This window comes from Loxodonta africana, chromosome 22 (assembly GCF_030014295.1).
Source record: "Loxodonta africana isolate mLoxAfr1 chromosome 22, mLoxAfr1.hap2, whole genome shotgun sequence".
In the NCBI taxonomy this organism is placed as follows: Eukaryota; Metazoa; Chordata; class Mammalia; order Proboscidea; family Elephantidae; genus Loxodonta; species Loxodonta africana.
The window spans coordinates 1,173,331-1,187,712 of NC_087363.1; the positions used below are offsets into that span (position 1 = coordinate 1,173,331).

The 14,382-nt window shown below is 37.6% G+C and overlaps 1 protein-coding gene and 1 pseudogene across 1 annotated transcript; both read right to left on the reverse strand.

Annotated features, from left to right (window-relative positions):
- Window positions 1–1,455: 1,455 nt before the first annotated feature.
- LOC100677131 (olfactory receptor 5I1-like) lies at window positions 1,456–3,293 on the reverse strand (annotated as a pseudogene).
- A 6,058-nt stretch (window positions 3,294–9,351) lies between these two features.
- Window positions 9,352–10,867, reverse strand: LOC100669917 (olfactory receptor 5L1-like). The gene has a single exon (XM_003423250.3). It carries the CDS (start codon window positions 10,670–10,672, stop codon window positions 9,722–9,724), a length of 951 nt encoding a protein of 316 aa, XP_003423298.1. The 5' UTR covers window positions 10,673–10,867; the 3' UTR covers window positions 9,352–9,721.
- Window positions 10,868–14,382: the final 3,515 nt, after the last annotated feature.

Here is a 14,382-nt window from a genome sequence, read left to right on the forward strand (position 1 = left end):
ATATGACTGAACACTGGGGGCAGGGGATGCTATTCATTGCATTATCTCAAACAGTGAGTCTCCAAGCCCCATCTTTCGACCCTCTTTAGAACCTGCTCACCCTGTCTGGGAGACCCCAGTTGTAGATCCTAACCTCAAAATTCACATGTGTGTAGCTTTCTCCCCAGCCACCTTAAGGCATGTTCTTCAAACCTGCCTTACTCCTTGTTATTGCTTAGTAGAGGTTTCTTCATGGCTACCAATTTTGGTCACAACATTCCCATGTTCCATCGCCAGCTACCTGCAACCATACTACTGATCTAAGGCCCACACTTCTTATACCCAAGAAGCGAGTTTGGATATTTAATGTCAGAGTACTTGATTTTACATTATCCTTTATGACCCTATCTCCAGGGCCATGGCCAAATGGGCACACATAGCTGCACTTGGATCGCTAGCTACTAATTATGATTCTCCCACGCCTTTCAGACAGCATTCCCTGCTCAGTATTTAGAAAGAAGCACTTGATTCTCAACAGCCTTGAATCACAATGCACAAAACTCTTCACTGTTGAAAACATACAGTGTCCAGGGCCCTGTCCCACCAGTAATCTACATGGACAAACCCCTTCTTGTGAAAATAAATCCCACCTCAGTGAATCAAACTGTGGTCTAGATTTAGAACCCAACACACATTGCCATTGTCAGAAGGTATTGTTCTCTTGGTCATCCTCTTTCCTATGCCTCAATCTTACCTTTGGCTATAGCACTTTTTTTAGATTTTACAGCCTTCTCCATGGGTCATGCCCCAGTTGCAGACCAGGTTATCGTTCTGCCATTAGTGGGCTCCAAGTCTTACCTCTGTCTGCCAGAGCCCAACTTCTCTCAGATTGTTCAGCTTGGTGCTTACCAATATAGATTCCAGACTGAATATGTTGTTGATGAAATAGTCTATGAATTAGATTTTAATCTAGTCAACTTTGTTTTTTTAAGCCACCATACTGAAAAACATTCTTTAATAGTTATTTGTGTATATACTGCCACTCTAGAGAAAAAAAAACAAAAATACTGGAAAGAAAATACGGCACTGGGTTTTTTTTGGGGGGGGGAGTTAGAGGCATATATTCAATATGAAAAACAATCAACAGTAAAATTAATTAGGGCTTTTTCATAAAAATTCATTCAATAATTACACTGGGGAAGATACCATGGTAGAGGCAAGGGATCAAATAATGAGTAAGGAATTAATGAATAAGTCTAATAGAGTTATAGAACACAGTCACAAGTAGCTTCACGGTAAGATAGGAATTGATGAGAGTGTTAAAAGAAGCACACTCAAGATTCGAGTGGCATTCAGATTGTAAGTTATCATCTGTAATTGAAGGGTGATTCAGAAAAAAATCATGTAAGGTTTAAATTAGAGCAGGACTTTTTTAGAGTGAGTAGGATTTGAACAGCTAAGCTACCATGTGCACTTATTTACATGGGGATAAAAATAAGTTGAAAAAGAGTCTCAATGATTTGTATTCATTTATGTTCACAAAAGAGGTAGTTACAGTATGTCATTGACTTATCCCATATGGGGAACAATCATGGTGTGAGATTAGGATGGAAAGAAAGCTTGGAATATAGGAAATAAAATGAAGGGCAAATCTTATCCAGAAATAAATATTACAAAAGTCAACTTTAAAATGGTAGAGATAGACATAATATATAAAAATCATGTGAGAGGGCCAGTTCTGATGTTAAGTCCTGGCCACATTCTATGGCCGAGTATTTATTACCTGCAACTTGGGAGAACATCCATATTAAACTTTCATCTCCAGCATTCCAACCATAGGCCAAGAAACATATATTGCTGAAAGGTTTCAAGTCTTATTTCATCCTTTCCTAAGAAAGCAATTTTCAACTGATAAGTTTTCTAAAGGCATTTTTGACATCTTTGTTCCTTAGACTGTAAATCAGGGGATTCAACATAGGTACAATCAATGTATAGAACACAGAGGTCACTTTGTCGATATCCAGTGAATGACCTGTACCAGGGCGCAAATAAATGAAGATCAAGGTACCATGGTAGACAGTGACAACGATCAGGTGGGAAGCACAAGTGAGGAAACCTTTCTTTCTTCCCTCAGCAGAACTTATCTTGAGGAGAGCTGCTATGATGAAGACATATGAGAGAAGAACTGTTAGAAGACAGACAGCTTCAAACAAACTAGCAAAGACCACCAGAACTATGTCATGAATGTAGGTGTCTCTGCAGGACAGTGAAAATAGAGGAGAGACATCACAAAAGAAATGGTTAATTTCTTTGGAGCAGAAAGTGAGATGGAAGATGTTGTGGTGTGGATAATGGAGCTACGGTAATACTATCTCTCTATGTCCCATTGCAAGCTGGCAACAAATTCTCTTGGACATAATAACAGTATAAAGCAGTGGCTTGCAGATTGCTATGTACAGGTCATAAGCCATGGCAGCCAAGAGGAAAGATTCTCTATCAACCAAAGAAATGAAAAAATAGAGCTGTGCAGCACACCCATTGTAAGAAATTGTCTTCTTATCAGAAACCAAGTCCACCAGTAATTTGGGAGCAATGACAGAAAAGTAGCATGCATCTATGAGGGACAATATGCAGAGGAAAAAGTACATAGGTGTGTGCAGGTGGGAGCTGCTTGTGGTTAAAAAAAATCATCCCAAGGTTCCCCATGAGCATCACTGAGTAGATGGAAAAGAACACAGCAAAAAGAAGCCTCTGAAGTTCTGGGTGGTCACTAAATCCCAGGAGGAAGAACTCAGTCTTCACTGTGCCGTTCACTTTCTCCATCTCTTTGCAGTGCTTTGTGGATTCAGGAGCAGTGACAGATATAATGATGACAATGTGAATAACAACCCAGACATTGACTTAAAAAAAATGAAAGTGCCAGAATAAATAGAACAGCCATTCTAAAATCTACTGGGTCATCCTTATGGCACCTAGTCACACCTACAGTTAATCCAACAGAATGCATAGGTTTTCAAATATTTTAGCAGCAGAAGCTTATATAAAAAAGCCCAGAAGCTTATATATGTATATATATACACATATTTTAGCTAAACTGCCAACTGAGCCACTTCGTATTACTTAAAGCTATTTGTTCCCACATTAAACGGCACTACCCTCAAGCTAGTTGCTGACTCTAAACTTGGTATTCAGCCTTAATTTCTCTAACTCTGTCTTCCACCACTTTCTGTGCATCTAAAATTTCAAAACTAAACATCTCACCTCTGTCCAGTCCACTCAGTCAGGACTACCATATTAATCACTGCTTCTTTCATCTTTGCCTTTATCTGTTGCACAAGCCAGTTCATCAGCTGCTCCACCTCCAATCTTGTCTGATGCAATCTGTTCACCCCTCATTCACTGTCCTCCAGTCATGCAAACTCCCTGTAATGCACTACAATCTTACCTCCCTCAGCTGGGCCACTGCTTGTCTCTACAGTGTGTTGGTGGATCTAATAGAAATTTGCCGCCTATGGAATAATGTAGTCTCATATGCCTAGAGCTTGGTTACCAAAAGCGAACCTAAACCCTTTACTATCAAGCTAATTCTAACTCATTGCAACCAGGCCTATATTTTTGTGCAAAGGAAAAATTACACTATTATTTAGGTTGTCTCAGCCCTTTGCCGGAGAACAGCTCAGCAAACATAGAACAATAGGATTTGAGTTGACAATCACTCTCCTAGGCTGGTGTTTTGGTGAAGTTCTGTATGAGCTCTGTGCTTCAGGGCCTTTGCACATACAATTTCTTCTACCCAGAACATTATTCTTCCAACATCCTTTATTCTCCGAGCTCAGCTTAAATCCTGACTTTCAGCAAGGTCTCTACTGACCAACTCTAAGTAGTTCCTCCATTATTCTCCATCTCTCCATCCTAGTTATTCCCGTCATAGCACTTATCACAATTCGTAATTTTTTTATTATTCATCTATTTATTATACGTGTCCCTCCCTAGACTGTATGATTTCTGACAACATGAATGATGTCTTTAATTTTTTTTTAGTTTCCATCATTGTAGAATCAATGCCTTATATAATCCTGACCCATAGTAGACTCTCGATCAACAAAGATTAATAAATAAAGTTTAATTCTGAATACATAAACAGTGACAGATTGAATATACAAATAGGCATTGTCCAGACCATATATCACAATAGAACTCTGACCCACAACCTCTTCATCAAATAACCCAGGAAGCCAAATCAGAATGTTCTCAGTAATTGATCCAGAATTATGACCAAATTATGATTTTGTCGTTGTTTTGCTTGCTTTCCTGAATTTTGTCTGACTTCTGTTAAAAATCTAAATGTGCAGAGAAACATCAGAAATGTATATAACAGACTATATTTATTGTGAGTAAATACAGTTCTAATTGGGCAGCTTCAACCAGAAAGTATCGGAAAGGTGGTCCGAAGAGGGGACAGTGAAAGGGTTACATAGTGGCCTTTAGATATAGCACCACAGCATTCGTTCTTCAAGGCTTCAAGGATCAGGTGCATGAATCCTCAAGGTGGCCAGCTGTCAAGGATCCTAAGTACCTGGGTCTGGCAAGACAGTCCCCTGAAGGTCACTGTCTTGTTAATTTCTCAGGAGATAGCATCAAAGCACTTACAAGGTTTCAGGGTCAGTCAGTTGTAGAAACAAAGTCACTAAGGACATGCATACATCTCCCAGTCAGACCATTGAGTTCCTGCTTTTCCAAACTGGGTACACATAGATCATTCTCTAGGGGACCCAATGCCTAAGGCAAAATGATCTCTGCTAATCTGTTTATGAGGCTGTTTGACCTGAAGTTGGCTCCAGGAAAACCAGCTCCTTAAAGCCTTAAGTTTCAAAAGAACACTTAAGGGTGAATGACATGGGTGGGTCACTGGAACTCCATGAACACAGAAATGTAGATTGCAAGAGAACTAAAACAGTTTCTCACTTCTAATTAATGACAAAAGAGAAAAAGCCAAATAGACTCCCAAGACAATCAATTGCATAAAATGCCCCATTTCTAATAAGTCCAATTCCAGCTTTCCTACTTCAACAATCTCCAATCAGGGCATACTTTAAGCCTTCCCTTTTTCTCATGTAAACTTTCCCACTCCTCTGCCTGCCTTTGAGTTCCTGTCAAATACAAGTGATGGCAATGAACCACCTTGATATAGCAAACTGAATAAACAGGCTTTATTTGTCCCCAGTTGGATTGCTTTCATTTATTTCTACAACAGATAAAAACATTACTGTTCCAGGTGAAGATTTTTGGATAGAAGAGCAGAATTTCTGTATTTCTCATTTTCAGATGTAGTTTGACTCTGAGGAAAAAGGGATCCATTAGAACAGCTTGAAATCCACTGATAATATAGAAAGACCAAAGACTGAATTAGTAAGGTAAGTGCTGAATTCTTCCCCTGTCACACAGTAGCTGGGAATACTTGGGCAGTACAATTAATCTCTTAGTTTTAGTTTCTTCATCTATAATATGACAATGAGAGTACCTTTCTCATCAAGTTACAATGGTAAGTGTTAAACAAATTTCCATTAATGATCTCAATATTCTCACCATCTTGTTCCTTTACTGTTCAAAGTGGCAACATAGAAAGAAATTCTGGGTAGATCCAGACATCTATTTTATTTTATCCATATCCAATCTATGGAATGCAACTTGAGAAATGTTTATAATAACAAATTTATTATTTTTCAACTCAGGCATCTGCTTTAATTATATGCAAGGTGATTTCTATTCTTTCTACAGGGAATAACTGTAATAGATATTCAAATGGGCTCATCTATCCGTTCATCTGGGCTATTTCCACTTTTATTGCCCTTGCCTTAATTTACAACTCTGCAACTTGTAGACAATCACTAGCAATGCAAATGATACTGGTTCATGGAAAAGTATATTTTGTCCAGTGAACATGGATTTGATTTCCCTCCCCCCGTGGAAAAACACAGTTTTATATCTATTTGTAAATGTACTTGTGTATTCCGATGCATAAAAGTACGTCTCCTTAAATTTCCCTTTGTAGCATTTGTTATTCCATGCCATTTCCCCAATTTCTTAAAGGTTTTACTAAAGTTAAATATTTTTACTAAAACGTTGTATACATTTAGGGTAAATAAGCAGAGTGTAGCTATCAGAAGAGTTATTCTTTCACTAGACAGAACAAAGTATACATACAACAATGATCACGAAATCTGCAATATTGGTCGTTTCTTTTTCTACCTTGGTACAGTTTCTGACAAGCTAAGGTAGATTAATTCTGAGCAAGTGTCACATACTTCGCCTTAACATATTTTGATCTCATTATTTCCAAAGTAATTTCACATTTAATTCTCATAACTCTTTAAAATATGTTAACAAGTGAATATAAGACATGATCTTGTAGAACCCCATTCAGCCATAAAATTGTTTGATTCTGTTAAGAATACTTACCGGATTAATGACTTTCTATTACCCACCTTCTTACTACACTGTTGTCAATCTCAGTTCATTTTCTAGTGGGAAAATCAAGTATGACACTTAGAGACAAAAACATTCAGTTCGTTACAACATTTATCTGAACCCATTAGGGGTGTGCCTTCTGTGTTGCTGGAACCAGTTCTTGCCTCCCATAGGAAGGATTTGGTTCCTATGAGAATGCACAGCCTTTTTATGCTTGCTTTGTGACTTTTGAGGTCATCTTCCTGATCGGACATAAGTTCTCAGGGACGTACACTCTCATATCTAAATCCCAAATGGAAAAGACATATGAGCAATTAAACAGTTCTGATCAAAAGTTTTAATCAAAAGTTGGTTAAACACAAAATAAAATGAAGTGATATGTTTTTGTGTATCTTGAAAATGTCCAAAGAAACATGTCTTGGCTTCAGAGTGGTAGATTATTAAAATCAGCCTGAAACCAGAAGAACTAGATGATGCCAGGCTACCACCAATGACCACCCTGACAACGAACACAACAGACAATCCCTGACAGAGCAGGAGAAAAGTGGAGTGCAGAACTTAAATTCTACTAAAAAGACCAGACTTAATTGTCTGACTGAGATTGGAGGAACCCTGGAAGACAGGGTGCCCATGGGCTCTGTTAGGCCAAAACTAAAACCATCCCTGAAGCCAGTTTTTCAGACAAAGATTAGACTGGACTATAAGACATAAAATGATACTCCAGAAGAGTGTGCTTCTTAGCAAGTACATACATGAGACTAAATAGGCACCTCCTATCTGGAGACGAGATGAGAAAGGGACAGGAGCTGGTTGAACGGACATGGGAAATCCAGGGTGGGATGAGGAGTGTGCTGTCACATTATAGGAAGAGCAACTAGGATCACATAACAATGTATGCATGAATTTTTGTATGAGAAACTGACTTAAACTGTAAACTTTCAATTAAAGCACAAAAAAATAATTAAAATGAGGTCTAGAGAGAATGTGCTGTCTAATGAAGAAAAGTATGGCAGGAAAGATATATTTGATTTAGACAAAACAGCCTTGAATTTCACTTCAAGCTTTGTAAACACAGGGAAGTTCAATGTGAAAGGTTCCTATGAGAAGGCTGGAGCTGAAGTATATTGATCCACTAGTTCAGTGGTTCCAAGAATGGGTAATTTTTCTCCTCATGGAACATTTGACAATGCCTGCAGATAGCTTTGCTTGTCAGAATTCTCAGAGGTGGGTCAGGGAGGAGAGTAAGGGTGCTGTTTTCATCTAATAAGTAGAGGCCAGAAAGGCTGTCACATCCTACAGTTCCCAGGGCTGAACTCCATGGCAATGAATTGTCTGACCCAAAATGGCAAGATCACCAAGGTTGATAAACTGCTCCAGTTGGAGGTTGAAGGTGAACAATTTCCCTTACCTTTATCTTAAAATGCAAAATCGCTCAGATAATATAAGAAATCTCACCTCATTTAAAACATTTGAATTTCAAGGCAGTACTGTATTTTCATTTTAAATACAGCATAACTCCATATTTTTCACCTAACATGTGTTCATTTATTTAATTGAAATAATAAGTAACTGTGCCAGGGATACTGGAATATTTTCTAAATAGTTAACACATGATCTTTGCTCCAAATATAACTTTTTAGGATATGTTAGTAAGAGTGCTTTCTATGTGTGCCATGTCCTTGCAGTTTTATGATTTAGCATGTAAATAAACACACCTGGAGAAAGATGTTGTGAAGACAGAAGAGAGGTTTGAAGATGATGGCATTGAAGGTTGGAGTGATAGGGCCACAAGCCAAGCAAAACTGGAAGTCACCAAAAGCTGTGAGACAAGGAATTAATTCTTCCCATGAGCCCCTAGAGAGAGTTTGGCCCTGACAAAATCTTGATTTCAGCCCAATGATACTGATTTCAGATTTTTGATCTCCAGAACTAACATGAGAATAAATTTCTGTCCTTTCAAGTCATCAACATTGTGATAATCTGTTCAGGAGCCTCAGGAAATTAATACTATAGGTAAGATTTACAAATGTAAAAATGGTTAAAATAATTTCAAAAACAACATTAACAAAGACACCGAAACTTGAAAAAGATAAGGGGTCAAATACATGATTTACTTGTTTAATCAAGAATTAAAATGAAATACAGAGCATAAAGTATGGTGCAGCACAGAGCAAAAACCACAATAATAATGAATGCAACTAATTTACTAATCAAATATATTTATTATACCATATATAACACTAAGAATTTGAGATTCATTGTTCATTTAATTTCCGTGATAAAATTATGAGAAGTACCAACCATTTGTCCTCAACTTGACTCCGAATTTCAGCGACCCCATGTATGTCAGAGTAGAAATTTGTTTCATACAGTTTTTGATAGCTGACCTTTTCAGAAGCATGCCATTGGGCCTTTCTTCTGAGGCACACCTGGGTGGACTTCAGCTTCCAAACTCTTGGTATATAGCCAAGTTCCTTAACTGTTTGCACCACCCAGGAACTCATGAGACAAGTAGAATAATATTACATTCATTTTACAGGTAAGAATTTTTTTAAAAGGTGCAAAACTGCCAACATTGCAATAGAAAAAAGTAGAAAAAGAGAAAATGACTAAAAATTAATTCCTACAAATATCCAAAAACGTATGGGAAGCTCAGTCCAAGTTAAAAAACATATATATGCATATTTATTTATGTATGTATTATATGCTCAGAGCCCTGGTGCCACAGTGGTTAAGAGCTCAGCTGCTAACCAAAAGGTTAGCAGTTGGAATCCACCAGCCTCCCCTTGGGAACCCTATGGGGCAGTTGTACTCTGTCCTATAGAGTCGCTATGAGTCAGAATCGACTTGATGGTATCGGGTTTATATATATAAATACGAGACAAATGTATAGTTACTCCTCTGAAGAAAAGGAATTATTTAATTCAATAAGAATGGTTATATGCATTAAGGGCATTGTAAAGACATGTCTCATTATATGTACTTTGTTGGAAATACATTTGTGTAACCACAAATCAAAAAAATGAGGCTTAACAGTACCATCCCACAAACCCTATCAAAACACCCGGAGACTGGAGGATACAGCAAAGATGCCAGATACATTTGAAAAATGCTCTTATCTGGGAAATTTAAGAGTAGTCTAAAAGGTGAGTAGACAACAAAGACTCATGCATAGCAGCCTAGTTCACTAATGTCCTTCCCCGGTTTCCATTCATCCATTTCTACCAAAACTCAAACCCATCTTTAAAGGTTCCTTTTGAAACTTTAAGTCCAGCTAAGAAAATGGCCCCTTGGAAAGTAAGTTAAATCCCATCACTTTCCTGAGAGCTTCTTTCACATCCTTGTTCCTCAGGCTGTAGATCAGGGGGTTCAGCATGGGAATCACTGCAGTGTAGAACACCGCAGCTATCTTGTCTGTATCCGGAATGTTGCCTGAGCTGGGACTGCAATAAACGAAAAGAATTGTTACGTGAAAGACAACGATGGCTGTGAAGTGGGAAGCACAGGTGGAAAACGCTCTGCGCCTTCCCTCTGCAGAGCGCATTCTCAGGATGGTGATGAGAATAAACAAGTAGGAGGTGAGGATGACCACAATGGTGATGATCTCATTGGCAGTGGTCACAATGTACAAAAGCAATTCATTCATAGAGACATCAGAACAGGCAAGAGATAAGAGAGGGAGTAGATCACAGAAGTAGTGATTAATCATATTTGATCGATAGGACGGGATCTCAAGAGCTAAACACAAGTGCATCAGAGAACACACTGTTCCACACAGGTAGCAGCCAGACATCAGCTCCACACGGAGCTTCTGGGACATGATGACCATGTACAGCAGTGGGCTGCAGATGGCCACGAAGCGGTCGTAGGCCATCACAGCCAGCAAGTTAACCTCAGTGAGTCCATAAGCACAAAACAAATAGAATTGCACCATGCATTCCAGGAAAGAAATGGCTTTGTCCTTGTTTATGATATTGGCCAGCGTCTTAGGCACAATGATGGTGGAGTAACAGAAATCCACAAAGGATAAGTGGCTGAGGAAAAAGTACATGGGGGTGTGAAGCTGACTGCTGACCTGAATCAGTGCAATCATGCCCAAGTTGCCCACAACTGTGATGCCATAGATTAGAAGGAAAAACAGGAAGAGGAAGACTCTCAGCTCCGGGATGTCTGATAATCCCTGAAGGATGAACTCTGTCACCACGGTGCAGTTTTCCTCCACCATTTTCTGCTATGTTTCAGGTTTGGGAAAACAAATTAAATCTTTTGTCTTTCTCCTAGAAGAGAATAAGAGTTTCGTATCAGCTTCACAGAAACAGAATATTGATATGAAAAATAGTTTTTATGAGAAAACTATATATAAGAAAGATGCAATTGTCAAACCATTCAAAACGTGAATAACTTCTGTTGATCCCACCAATTAAAAGTAGTCATCAACCGAAGCCTTGAATGTTTCTCAGAATTTATCTGCATACAGATTGAGGTGACCTATTGACTTAGTGGCTTGATGGAATTTTGAAATAGATTCAATGTTATGCTTTACAGCTCCATAGAAATTAGCTCCTGTTCCCTGAAAACCTTAACGAGCTATATCCAGTTAGGACAACAGCTGTTGTGATCCTGTATAACACATTTTTTTTTTTTTTGTCTTTCAGTTTATCAGTAACATATTTGCAGTACAAGAGCTACATACTGTGTATATCCAATGCTATGGAATGTGACAAACTTCCTTGAGATCAGTGGCTTATAAAGACCTTTTTACATACGATATTATGCAGAATGAAAGAAGATAATTAGACTGTGGAATTCATAATCTTTTTACTTTATCTAATTAACCAAGTGATTTTGTTAATTACAAGGGTAATAGTCAATGCTAGCAACACTAACTGTCGTATAAACTTTTCCAGGAAGCATTTAAAAAGCAAATATCCCAAACATTAACATTAATCCAAAACAACAAAAAAAGTTAAATGATCTTTCTCATGGAAGAGAAATTTTATTCTTAGCCATGTATTGTAAGAAATGTTTAATTTTACTCTCTGCCCTCCCTCCTAGAGTCAGACAGGTGTGCTATGACAATTCAGCGAGGAAAGACAGGATTATCAACAAAATTTTGAAAAATCATGTTCAAAGCTACATTTCAGTGATGTTTATATTAAAAATAAGAAAATATTATGTATAAAAAACAGATAAATTGTTAAAAGTGCTATACAGCATGAGTATAATAGAAAATCACGATAGTGTTTGAAATTAAGTTTCAGACATAGTTAATTAAAGACAGGATAACTAATAGTATACCTGGGAACAGATGTAGCTGTTGATGTAGGTGTAGAGGTATGAATGGAGAGAGATGTTACATGTAATCAATTTAGTATCAGCCTACAATCCTGAAAACCACATATTTTATCCATGTTAAAAAAGAGGCAAATAAAAGTTTTCCAAAGTCCTCACAGAGTAGACTAGGGGGAGTGGTTATGTTACCTAGTCTATGCAAGTGGGAGCTGCAATCCGGACATTTTGCACAGAGCAAAAACATACAGAAGTTGAGGAATTTTACTCTCTGCCCTCCCTCCTGCATTCATAGATACATGTGCTATCATGATTGTGTGATACACAGCTTGGTATTTGGACTAATTTTAAAGAAATGGGGACAAATAGTTGTCCTGAAGTCATGGTTTGACCATCTACCTGATCGTAACTGCATACATACATACATACTTTCATACAACTCTTTGCCAACCCCTAAATTAAAGAGGAAAATAAACTTGGAAATGTTTCTTTCCAATCTAGGCTGATAGTATAAACTAGGTCATGGTAAAGTCAATCATTATTTGAAAAGAATTAAATCCTTTCCTGAGTAAAGATAACCAACAAGTCCATGTGTCCTCATACTAGCTGTGTGGGCACATTAATGTAACCCTCAGAATTAGGGTGACATTACGGAACATCTCAGTGGTCATCTTTACTAGATTTAATGAAGGAAATTTGTGTAAAAGAAGAAGGAAAGAGAAAGAAAAGGAGGAAAAAAGATTTACCATTTTGTTTACTGTGCATTCTAACACACATTATTGGATGTCACCCAGTGTTTGGTGTTACAGAGGAATTGTTCTAATTTCCAAACAAGTATCTCTTAATATTAAAGATGAAATTATCTTAAATAATAAGTACACAGGAAAAGGGTTCCTGTGTAAACACACTGTAATTAGAAGAGCAGAAGAGTGCTTATAACTATTATAGAAACTTATTACAGAGCTTATATTATTATGGAAGCTTGTAAGTCTTCCAAAAAAAAAAAAAAAGTCTTCTACATGATGAAAATGATTAGATATATTTTTAGAATATTTTCTAGTTCATAAAATGTATTCATTTCAATATTCAAGTAACTAGAGTCTGGTTCTAGCTAACAAACCTGGCTGGCAGGCATTTTTCCCTGGCCCCAAAGATGTCCTGCTAGCTATTATACAGAGTTAGAGACTTTATACTATAACTTAAGCTGCTGGGGACTGGGTCCCTTAAATTCCCAAAACAATTATTAGTCTTTACGGAATACCAAAAATAAATAATTAAGAATAAAACTTTCTTTACATATAAGACACAAATGATTGTTAATCTCTGCAACATGTCAATTGAAAATTAATAAAACATGCTGCATATCCTAACTTGGGAACCAATTCTGGAAAACCAAACAAACCTCCTCCGAAATTTCATGGTGTGTTTTGGGAAACTAAAGTCCCAGTACTGTATATGTGAGCTGCAGCTAGTACTGACATTCTGAAATAACACAAATGTTCTTTCTGAATTTTCCTTTTCCCATCTGTTTTGTTACTGGGTGCAGGCCAGTTGATTCCAACTCATCGTGACTTCATGTTAAACAGAATGAGACACCGCCTGGTACTGTACCATCCTCACAATCACTGCTGTGTTTGAGCTCATTGTTTCAGCCACTGTATCAATCCACCTCGTTGAGGGTCTTCCTCTTTTTCACTGACCCTCTATTTTACCATAGTATTCCATTCGCTAACCCATACTTTACATAGTATTCCTTTGTCGCAGTAATACAAAGTATGCTAACATTCTGGATGGCGTAGTGTCTACCAAAAAAAAAAAAAACCTGTTGCCCTCGAGTTGATTCCAACTCATAGAAACCCTATAGGACAGAGTAAAACTTCCCCATAGAGTTTTCAAGGAGCACCTGGTGGATTTGAACTGCTGACCTTTTGGTTAGCAACCATAGCACTTAACCAGTACTCCTCCAGGGTTTCCACAGCCACAACTAAAACCAATCTAGTCAGTAGTAGAGCTGGGCTTCAGTTTTGCTGATCCTATGGTTACCTCTTTATGGTTACCTCAGTGCAACACAAGCTTCAAATTTCTGTAGTATTAGCTCACACTTAGCGTGAGGGCTGCTGGTTTGTCATTGACATGATGTTCAATACAACCCAGGTGTTAGGTCTTCCCTTTCACCTCCGCATCAGAGAGGATCTCTTTCCAGATCACTCTCCCTCCCCTGGCAGTGAAATGCTGGTACAGGTTACTCAATGCTCGCGTTAGCTGATCTTCCAGTGACCTCAGTTATCTAATGTGTTCCAGAAAGGCTGTGATTTTGCAGAATATGCTTGTCCTTTAATAATGGAAACAAATCCATTTTCAGCTTTCTACCTCCTGAACTGAATCCAGAGTCTGATTATACTGTTTTAAAGAATATTTGACTAAGTTAAATTGCAACAAGCTTTTAAAATTGTTATTTAGTATATAACATACTGAAGGCTTTTTCAAATAATTTTCTCAGATAATGAAATGGAGAATGCCTCTAATGACTAGATAACAATTCCATTTGAAGATAAGGAGATTAACAGATTTTCCTTCAACAAAAATGAAAAAAAATCTGATAATATTTAATAAATTATTAAAATAATCATTGATAATAAGTGACTA